At 31.0% G+C, this 12,329-nt stretch overlaps 1 protein-coding gene across 1 annotated transcript; it reads left to right on the top strand.

Moving 5' to 3' along the window:
* Positions 1-4,661: 4,661 nt before the first annotated feature.
* Positions 4,662-5,345, top strand: LOC127112049 (uncharacterized). The gene has a single exon (XM_051046245.1). The coding sequence runs from the start codon at positions 4,662-4,664 to the stop codon at positions 5,343-5,345; it is 684 nt and encodes a 227-aa protein (XP_050902202.1).
* The last annotated feature ends 6,984 nt before the right edge of the window (positions 5,346-12,329 follow it).

Consider the following 12,329-nt stretch of genomic DNA (forward strand, 5'->3'; position numbering starts at 1 on the left):
AGGGAATGCAAAATGTCTCCAAGCAAGGTAGGCACAGGGTTATGAGTGAGAAATATCCTAACAGCATTCATGTCTATGAATTGATCCGGATTAGGAAATTGCACCAAACCATAGATTAGTAGTGCTAGAACATCTTCGAAAGCATGTACATTCATAACTTTTAGGAATTCTCGGGCCTTATTTATCAAAAATTTGGCAAGTAAACCCTTAACTCCACTTCTTGTTACCCAATTAGTTTCAATGTCGGACTTTGTCATGTGTAAAGCCGCGGCAACTTCTTCAGACTTCGGAATCTTTTCTAAACCACTAAAAGGTGTTTGATCAAGGATAGGTATCCCAAGCAGCCTGGAGAATTCTTCTAACGTGGGCACCAACTGATAATCGGGGAAGGTGAAGCAATGATGTTTAGGATCGAAGAACTAGAATAGAACTCTCATCATATCTTCTTTGAAACCGGTGGTAACTAAATTGAGGAGAGAACCATGTTTCTTGATGAACTGAGCATGATCAGGCAGTTCTGACACTAAACCCTTGAGTTGAGGAGAGGTTGCTACAAAATTGATCCGGATGGTCTTCCTGGAAGCCATAGCCTGTTTAACAGAGCAAAATTAAATCCCTAAGTCCTTGAAATGGTTAGTACAATGTCATGATGTTATGATGTCATGATGTTATGATGTTATGATGTTATGTAAGTAACAAACACAAACAAGTCACATCGCAATCATCCCTAGGTTTTTAAGGCTTGCATGAGTTCCATAGGCAAGTACCCTCCCCACTGAAGTTTGGTTGGTTTCACCTGTCCTAGAATAATAACCGGGTTCTAGAAGGATCTCCAATCATTGACCTTCCCTTAAGTCCACTTCAGTGCAACACCAAGTGGTTGACCAAAGCTTCCCTAAAGTCCAATCTCAAAGAGTGTAGTATCGAGTCTCAACCAACCCCAGTCGGAACCGAAGTCAGTTATCTCACTACTTTCTAATGGCTAGGATGAGTCAATTAGGGTTCTAAAGGTCTGGTTAATGCTTTGATGACACCACGCAGACGCCAAATTTTTCCTCAAGTAAACATGAGGAACATCAGGACATCCAAAGTGTCACATTAACCGTAGCCATCATTTTAACCATTCCAGTATACGCCGGATAGTCGCGATGATCTCTTGCTACTTACCTAAGGTACACTAGATCCGGGTGTAGGATCTTTCACTCAAGCATAAAATACCCAAGCAATCCCTTAAAAGTAAATCAGACAATTCAAATAAGAGATCTTGTTTTTAAAGGTAACCTCTCTTTTTAAGGGTCCCCAGCAGAGTCGCCAGTTTTGTCATACGGTGAACTGACTTTGGTGTGTTTTTGCTTTGGAAAGCAAATGTCGCGGATAGCAAGAGTCGCCACCGACTTTTCTTTTATCCAATAAGGAAAGGTAGAAAAGAACAGGAAAGACCTTAATTAGATTTTGGGTTCGGGAGGTACATTATACAAAGGGAAGGTGTTAGCACCCTTTGTATCCATGGTTATCCATGGGCTCTTAATTGCTGGATCACTTATGTCTTTCTTGTCTGAAAAAGTGTCTGTGAACTGCTTAGAAAATGTTTTGAAAAGAGAGTTTAGCTTTGTAATGATTCTTGTATGAATGTATACAAAGTATTTATCTCGTTTAATTTTGAAAGCTGTTTAGAAAAATATAACTTGGCAATGATTCTAGTATGAATGTATACCAAGTGGTGATTTTTTAGTAGATGTTTTGCAAAGGGTGATGTATGAAAAATGTTTTAGGTTGTGAGTCAGCATTTAAGAGTTATACCTACCCAAGGTCTTTATGGGCATTTCCTATCCTTATGAGGGTAAAACTGTCCTTACTATTGAGAAGTAAGTAGTTTTATCTTTTGGATGTAAAAGGGACATCGTAAGGTCATCGATTGGTCACTGGAGGCAACATTTGTAAGGATACCTTAGCATTCGAAGGGACAATCATCATTAACTCGTAGGCTACAACAAAGGGTCATCGAGGGACAAAATCATATATTCGTAGGCGACATCCGAGGGACTATGATTTATCTTATAGGGACATGATGATTTAACCGAAGGGTCTTTGCTAAGTGCATCCCCACATTCGCGGGACATGACCGTAATACCGTAATACCGTAAGGCAACAAAGAGAGGTCCAAGATCACATATTCAAAGGCAATATTTTATAATCAATTAGGTAATTAGGATGAATCTCCACATTATAATCAATTAGGTAATTAGGATGAATCTCCACAGGGGTATCCCACAAATAAAGGGGAATACCTAGCAAGCTACCTTTTCCAGGAGTATGTGAGCCCTTACAATATTCAGCAAACAGGTCAGAATACCAAATCAGGGTGCAATCGAGAGTTGCACCAAACCAAAAGGAATCACAACGGTAATAATGTCAGGTAAACCATGCATGGTTACAATAAAACATGTCAGATTAGCAAAAATCAGAACAGAAAAATCAGCGACTGTCACGTTCGCTGCTGCCTCGCCTAGCGAGGGCCTGGCGAACCCTCGCTACAGGTTCGCTTAGCGATGTGCTAGCGAACGGCTGCGGGTTTTGAATTTAAGAACAGTACGATTTCAGCAAGCTCCACACCCTATGGCATCCATTACAGAAATTTTATGGTTAAACATTCAAGATATCCATACATATTTAAATCCACATGCAAAACCTAAGATATATTTATAAATTCAATCATAATACCCCATGTAAATTAGAAGCATGAAGCGGTAGTGGTAGTGCAAACCTGTTGGCAATTGAATTGCAACGTTGAATTGGCAGATCACTCTTAGGGTTGGTGCTGGATTGAGTTGGGCGGAGGTAACCTTTGTGCGGATGAGTTTCCTTCAGGGTTTCCTTTAGGGTTGCTCTGAATTCTCTGGGTTAGCCTCCAGGGCTTGTTGTTCCTTCTTTTTGTCTTCGTCCGTCTGTAGTTCTTTTTTTCTCTTCTGACTGAAGTTGTGGTATTTATAATGATTTTTTGTGACCTAATGGGCTCAGAATGAAGCCCAAAATTTCTGGTATTCGCAAGCTTCGCTAGGCGAGTGGTGTAGCGAAGGATTTTGCTCGCCTAGCGAGCAAGCCATTTTAAGTCATTTTCTGGATTTGGTCACCTGTGTGCTGGGTCTTTGTTCCCTTAAGATCAATGTCTTGAAAAATGAGTTGGGGTGCCTTGAAAAATGTCTTGCAAGATTAACGGGCAAATTTTTGGGTATGACAACATGATTAAAAACCTTACAAAGGAGAGTAGGGAAATCTAGAAGTTTAACATGATTAATAACTTAGAAAGATAATCTAGGTTATGGAACACGTGTGATATGTATGAGAATACGGTATTCATTCGTGCGACGCTTATGTGAAGGTCGTGGATGAATTGTTGCCATGATTGAGAATGAGACGCATTGTATGGAACATGCCATGTTATTATTTGTGTATTATGGTGAATGAAGTCACCTATGATTGATGAACTTGTTTTGGTTCGTGGAACCAATGATTATGGAACCGATCATGTATTCAGAATGTGTGTTTTTTTGTGGTGGTACACATCTCTATTGGTATGCTTAGATGAGTAAGCATTGGGATGTGGGACCAATGATTCGAGCCTCAATTGGGTTTGAGCCCCAACCATGGTGGACATGGGGGAAAGGTGGACACTAAAGTGGGATAAGGCCCATACGGTGAAAGAGACTCAAAGTGGGTAAAGTCCCATACGAGTGATGGTTCTTAAAAGTGGATTTGAGTCCCATAGGGGAACCGGATATCCACCGTGAAAGTCGAATCATACGAGCATGCATAAACCGAGCCTGGCTTAGACGTAAGCACGTTCGGGAATTGATGCGTCGTGATCTGAATAATGATTGTGGTTGAGTTATGAGAACTCAGATGCATGTTGCCATACAATTGCGAGTTAGTTCCCCATCGCTCAAGTCTTCGTTCCCTTGTTGACTTGAGTTGGATATGACCTGAACATTGATTAGAAAACCCTGTAGAGCCGAGTGGACCCATAAGATAGGGAACCCACTGAGATTATTATCTCACCCCATGTTGTTGATTATTTTTCAGGTGGTTCTGAGCAGGATAAGGGTAAGGGCAAGATAGAGTGATATCTTGCTTACCTGAGGACTGGTGGCTTTTCTTCCGCTGTGTAGATATTTTTTAGATCATTGTCTAATGATCTAGATCAGTAGTTTTATTTTGGGCACTCTTATGTACATTTATGCCATATTATGTTATTTTGGGCATGTATTGTATATGTATGATGTGCTACTAGGCACTTATGTATTTCAGTACCAGTTTTACACTATGTATAATATGTATTCTAGACATATATTATATGTGGGTGTTACAGTTGGTATCAGAGCAGGTCGTATCCTCGACCTAGCCATGAAATATTATAAGTATTCCTTTCTGCCTCACATGTGGGTTGTCATCATTGTCCTTGGTGTTATATTCATAGTATTGAGCCTGGTCAACTTAATCCTATTTGTATGACATTCAGGATCATGGCTGACGGACGCAGAGGTCATGGTAGACCCAGAACCCAGAATTCGGACTTTGAACCGCCAAGTGGTAGTGAAGGTTTTCAATGGCCTCACTTTATGCAACAAATGCAACAACAACAAAATCAATTCATGCAATAGATGATGCAGCAGTGGAATGGTGGTTTGCATCCTCAGGGAGTTCCACAAGTAGCTGCAGGTGGTAGTTTCCGAGATTTCTTCCGCATGAATCCTCCAGAATTCCATGGTGGGCTGAATCCTGTGAAGGCTCAGGAGTGGATAACCGACATGGAAAGGATTTTTCGGATAATGCATTGTAGTGAAGAAAATAAGGTTGTGTTTGCTTCTCACATGATGAAGTGTTCAGCTGTAAGATGGTGGGAGAGTGCTTCGATTCTTATGACCAATCAAGGAATACCTAGAGATTGGGAGCATTTTAAGGCTATTTTCTTGGATAAGTATTTTCCTAGTTCTTTGAGGACTCAGAAGGAGTTTGAATTTCAACAACTCAGGCAGGGAACTATGTCAGTAGCTGTGTATGCTGAAAAGTTTGAAGATATGGTTGCGTATTCTAGACAAGCCGCGTACGCACCTGATGAGAGGTGGAAGATTGATCAGTTTATTTTTGGTCTGAGGGGTGAAATTTCTCATAGTGTTTCTCAAAGGGAATTCACTTCTTATGCTGAACTATTAAGACAATGTTATGTGGCTGAGAAAAGTTTGAAGAAAGTTCAAGAACAAAGGGATCAGTACAGGAGTGGGCAGAGAGACCAAGGAAGGCCAGGAAACCAGTTCAAGCCTAGATCTCAGGCTTTCAAAGGGAAATAGGTGCAACATGCAAGACCTAACCAACCTCCTCAATGTCAAGTATGTAAGAAGTATCATTTTGGAAAATGTACTGTAAGTGGAATTAGGTGTTTCACTTGTCAGAGGGAGGGACACATGTATAGGGAATGTCCTCAGAACAAGAATCAGATGCAGGGGAGAAGCGCCGGTCGAGTTTATACTTTGGATGCAAGGAAGGCTAAGAGAAACAATGCCTTCATTGCTGATACGTGTGTCGTCAATGATCATCCTTGTTTTGTATTATTTGATTGTGGGGCGACACACTCTTTTGTATCAATTCGGTGCATGAAGCGTCTTGGCTTGCAAGAAATTCCCTTGTCTCCTCATATGGTGGTTACTACCGCCATGGATGATATGGTTGAGACACCGTTGATTTGTGAAAATTGTTCGCTCTCGGTAAATGGTAGAGTTTTTCAGATTGATCTTATCTGTCTACCACTTAAGAAGGTTGATGTGGTTTTGGGGATGGATTGGCTTTTTGCCAACTCGGTGTTTATTGGTTGTGAAGAGAAGTTGATTATCATTCCATCTAGTGAAGCTACTCCAAAGGATGTGTTAACTACAATCTTGGAAGGTACGATTGGCATGGTTAATTTCTTGTTTGAGAATGAAAAGTCAGTTCTCTTGGAAGGATGTGTGAATATGACAAATACAATTACAATTGAGCTTTATTACGTAATTTCACTTATTAACCGTTTATATATAATATGAATCATTAATTTATAATCCTTTAAATTTGTTTCTTAGTGATGAAGAAACTTAAAATTTGGTGATGGAGAAGAAAATTATAGAATTTATTTACATATAGTATACCATAATACAATGTGAATATGCCGAATACAAATAATATTGATCTTAATTATGTAGTTTCAGTTGTTACCCATTTATATATAATATGAATCATTCATTTATAGTTTTTTAAATTTGTTTCTTAGTGATGAAGAAACCTAAAATTTGGTGATAGAGAAGAAAAATATTGAGTTTCTTTTACATATAATATACCATAATACAATGTGAATATGGCGAATACAAATAATATTGAGTTTTATTATGTAATTTCACTTATTAACCATTTATATATAATATGAATAATTAATTTATAGTCCTTAAACTTTGTTACTTAGTGATGAAGAAACCTAAAATTTGGTGATGGAGAAGGAAATTATTGAATTTATTTACATATAATATATCATAATACAATGTGAATATGCCGAATACGAATAATGTTGATCTTGATTATGTAAATTCACTTGTTACTTATTTATATATAATATGAATCATTCATTTATAGTTTTTTTAACTTTGTTGCTTAGTGATGAAGAAACCTAAAACTTGGTGATGGAGAAAAAAATATTAAATTCTTCATTACATATAATATACCATAATATAATGTAAATATGACGAATACAAATAATATTGAGCTTTATTATGTAATTTCAATTGTTAACCATTTATATATAATATGAATCATTAATTTATAGTCCTTTAACTTTGTTACTTAGTGATGAAGAAACATAAAATATGGTGATGGAGAAGAAAATTAATGAATTTATTTACATATAATATACCATATTACAATGTGAATATGCCGAATACAAATAATATCGATCTTGATTATGTAAATTCACTTGTTACCCATTTATATATAATATGAATAATTTATTTATAGTTTTTTCACTTTGTTTCTTAATGATGAAGAAACCTAAATTTTGGTGATGGAGAAGAAAAATATTAACTTTTTTTTACATATATTCTACCATAATACAATGTGAATATAACGAATACAAATAAAATATGAATCATTACTTTATAGTACTTTAACTTTGATACTTAGGGATGAAGAAACCTAAGATTTGGTGATGGAGAAGAAAATTATTGAATTTATTTACATATTATATATCATAATACAATGTGAATATGCCGAATACAAATAATATTGATCTTGATTATGTAATTTAAGTTGTTACCCATTTATATATCATATGAATCATTCATTTATATTTTTTTCCTTTATTGCTTAGTGATGAAGAAACCTAAAATTTGGTGATGGAGAAGAAAGTTATAGAATTTATTTATATATCGTAAACCATAATACAATGTGAATATGCCGAATACAAATACTATTGATCTTGATTATGTAGTTTCAGTTGTTACCCATTTATATATAATATGAATCATTCATTTATAGTTTTTTAAGTTTGTTTCTTAATGGTGAAGAAACCTAAAATTTGGTGATGGAGAAGAAAAATATTGAGTTTTTTTTTACATATAATATACCATAATACAATGTGAATATGGCGAATATAAATAATATTGAGTTTTATTATGTAATTTAACTTATTAACCATTTATATATAATATGAATAACTAATTTATAGTCCTTCAACTTTGTTACTTAGTGATGAAGAAACCTAAAATTTGGTGATAGAGAAGAAAATTATTGAATTTATTTAAATATAATATACCATAATACCATGTGAATATGCCGAATACGAATAATGTTGATCTTGAGTATGTAAATTCACTTGTTACCTATTTATATATAATATGAATCATTCATTTATAGTTTTTTTCACTTTGTTGTTTAGTGACAGAGAAACTTAAAATTTGGAGATGGAGAAAAAAATATAATTTTTTTTTTACATATAATATACCATAATACAATGTGAAAACCATGAATACAAATAATATTGAGCTTTATTACTTAATTTCACTTATTACCCTTTATATATAATATGAATCATTAATTTATAGTCCTTTAATTTTGGAACTTGGTGATGAAGATACCTAAAATTTGGTGATGGAGAAGAAAATTATTCAATATATTTATGTATAACAAACCAAATCCAACGTGAATATGCCGAATACAAATAATATTGATCTTGATTATGTAATTCCACTTGTTACCCATTTATATATAATATGAATCATTCATTTATAGTTTTTAAAATTGTTTCTTAGTGATGAAGAAACCTAAGATTTGGTGATGGAGAAGAAAAATATTGAGTTTTTTTTTACATATAATATACCGTAATACAATTTGAATATGGCGAATACAGATAAAATTGAGTTTTATTATGTAATTTCAATTATTAACCATTTATATATAATATGAATCATTAATTTATATTACTTTAACTTTGTTACTTAAGGATGAAGAAACCTATAATTTGGTGATGGAGAAAAAAATTATTGAATTTATTTACATATTATATACCATAATACAATGTGAATATGCTGAATACAAATAATATTGATCTTGATTATGTAATTTAAGTTGTTACCCATTTATATATAATATGAATCATTCATTTAAATTTTTTTCACTTTTTTGCTTAGTGATGAAGAAACCTAAAATTTGGTGATAGAGAAGAAATTATTAATATTTTTTACATATAATATACCATAATACAGTGTGAATATGACAAATACAATTATAATTGAGCTTTATTAGGTAATTTCACTTATTAACCGTTTATATATAATATGTATCATTAATTTATAATCATTTAAATTTGTTACTTAGTGATGAAGAAACCTAAAATTTGGTGATGGAGAATAAAATTATAGAATTTATTTATATATAGTATACCATAATACAATGTGAATATGCCGAATACAAATAATATTGATCTTGATTATGTAGTTTCATTTATTACTCATTTATATATAATATGAATCATTCATTTATAGTTTTTTTAACTTTGTTTCTTAGTGATGAATAAACCTAAAATTTGGTGATGGAGAATAAAAATATTGAGTTTTTTTTACATATAATATACCATAATACAATGTGAATATGGCGAATACAAATAATATTGAGTTTTATTATGTAATTTCACTTATTAACCATTTATATATAATATGAATAATTAATTTATAGTCCTTCAACTTTGTTACTTAGTGATGAAGAAACCTAAAATTTGGTGATAGAGAAGAAAATTATTGAATTTACATACATATAATATACTATAATACAATGTGAATATGCCGAATAAGAATAATGTTGATCTTGATTATGTAAATTCACTTGTTACCTATTTATATATAATATGAATCATTCATTTATAGTTTTTTTAACTTTGTTGCTTAGTGATGAAGAAACCTAAAACTTGGTGATGGAGAAAAAAATATTAAATTCTTTATTACATATAATATACCATGATATAATGTAAATATGACGAATACAAATAATATTGAGCTTTATTATGTACTTTCAGTTGTTAACCACTTATATATAATATGAATCATTAATTTATAGTCTTTAACTTTGTTACTTAGTGATGAAGAAACATAAAATATGGTGATGGAGAAGAAAATTAATGAATTTATTTACATATAATATACCATATTACAATATGAATATGCCGAATACAAATAATATCGATCTTGATTATGTAAATTCACTTGTTACCCATTTATATATAATATGAATAATTTATTTATAGTTTTTTCACTTTGTTGCTTAATGATGAAGAAACCTAAAATTTGGTGATGTAGAAGAAAAATAGTAACTTTTTTTTACATATATTATACCATTATACAATGTGAATATAACGAATGCAAATAAAATTGAGTTTTACTATGTAATTTCACTTATTACCCATTTATATATAATATGAATCATTAATTTATAGTACTTTAACTTTGTTACTTAGGGATGAAGAAACCTAAAATTTGGTGATGGAGAAGAAAATTATTGAATTTATTTACATATTATATATCATAATACAATGTGAATATGCCGAATACAAATAATATTGATCTTGATTATGTAATTTAAGTTGTTACCCATTTATATATCATATGAATCATACATTAATATTTTTTTCCTTTGTTGCTTAGTGATGAAGAAACCTAAAATTTGGTGATGGAGAAGAAAGTTATAGAATTTAGTTATATATAGTAAACCATTATATATTGTGAATATATAATTTAGTTATAGAATTTATTGATCTTGATTATGTAGTTTCAGTTGTTACCCATTTATATATAATATGAATCATTCATTTATAGTTTTTTAAGTTTGTTTCTTAGTGGTGAAGAAACCTAAAATTTGGTGATGGAGAAGAAAAATATTGAGTTTTTTTCACATATAATATACCATAATACAATGTTAATATGGCGAATATAAATAATATTGAGTTTTATTATGTAATTTCACTTATTAACCATTTATATATAATATGAATAATTAATTTATAGTCCTTCAACTTTGTTACTTAGTGATGAAGAAACCTAATATTTGGTGATGGAGAAGAAAATTATTGAATTTATTTAAATATAATATACCATAATACCATGTGAATATGCCGAATACGAATAATATTGATCTTGAGTATGTAAATTCCCTTGTTACTTATTTATATATAATATGAATCATTCATTTATAGTTTTTTTCACTTTGTTGATTAGGGACGAAGAAACTTAAAATTTGGGGATGGAGAAAAAAATATAATGTTTTTTTACATATAATATACCATAATACAATGTGAATATGATGAATACAAATAATATTGAGCTTTATTACTTAATTTCACTTATTACCCTTTATATATAATATGAATCATTAATTTATAGTCCTTTAATTTTTGTACTTGGTGATGAAGAAACTTAAAATTTGGTGATGGTGAAGAAAATTATTCAATTTATTTATGTATAACATACCAAATACAATGTGAATATGCCGAATACAAATAATATTGATCTTGATTATGTAATTCCACTTGTTACCCATTTATATATAATATGAATCATTCATTTATAGTTTTTAAAATTGTTTCTTAGTGATGAAGAAACCCAATATTTATTGATGGAGAAGAAAAATATTCAGTTTTTTTTACATATAATATACCGTAATACAATTTGAATATGGCGAATACAGATAAAATTGAGTTTTATTATGTAATTTCACTTATTAACCATTTATATATAATATGAATCATTAATTTATAGCACTTTAACTTTGTTACTTAAGGATGAAGAAACCTATAATTTGGTGATGGAGAAGAAAATTATGAAATTTATTTACATATTATATACCATAATAAAATGTGAATATGCTGAATACAAATAATTTTGATCTTGATTATGTAATTTAAGTTGTTGCCCATTTATATATAATATGAATCATTCATTTATATTTTTTTCACTTTGTTGCTTAGTGATGAAGAAACCTAAATTTTGGTGATAGAGAAGAAAATATTAATATTTTTTACATATAATATACCATAATACAGTGTGAATATGACAAATACAACTATAATTGAGCTTTATTAAATAATTTCACTTATTAACCGTTTATATATAATATGAATCGTTAATTTATAATCATTTAAATTTGTTACTTAGTGATGAAGAAACCTAAAATTTGGTGATGGAGAATAAAATTATAGAATTTATTTATATATAGTATACCATAATACATTGTGAATATGCCGAATACAAATGATATTGATCTTGATTATGTAGTTCCAGTTGTTACTCATTTATATATAATATGAATAATTCATTTATAGTTTTTTAACTTTGTTTCTTAGTGATGAAGAAAAAAATTGATTTTTTTTTACATATAATACACCATAATAATATTGAGTTTTATTATGTAATTTCACATATTAACCATTTATATATGATATGAATAATTAAGTTATAGTCCTTCAACTATGTTACTTAGTGATGAAGAAACCTAAAATTTGGTGATTGAGAAGAAAATGATTGAATTTATTTATATATAATATACAATAATACAATGTGAATATGCCGAATACAAATAATGTTGATGTTGATTATGTAAATTCACTTGTTACCTATTTATATATAATATGAATCATTCATTCATAGTTTTTTCACTTTGTCGCTTAGTGATGAAGAAACCTAAAATTTGGTGATGGAGAAAAAAATATTAAATTCTTTTTAACATATAATATACCATAATATAATGTGTATATAAGGAATACAAATAAT

Source organism: Lathyrus oleraceus, unplaced genomic scaffold (assembly GCF_024323335.1).
Source record: "Lathyrus oleraceus cultivar Zhongwan6 unplaced genomic scaffold, CAAS_Psat_ZW6_1.0 chrUn0027, whole genome shotgun sequence".
Lineage (NCBI taxonomy): Eukaryota > Viridiplantae > Streptophyta > Magnoliopsida > Fabales > Fabaceae > Lathyrus > Lathyrus oleraceus.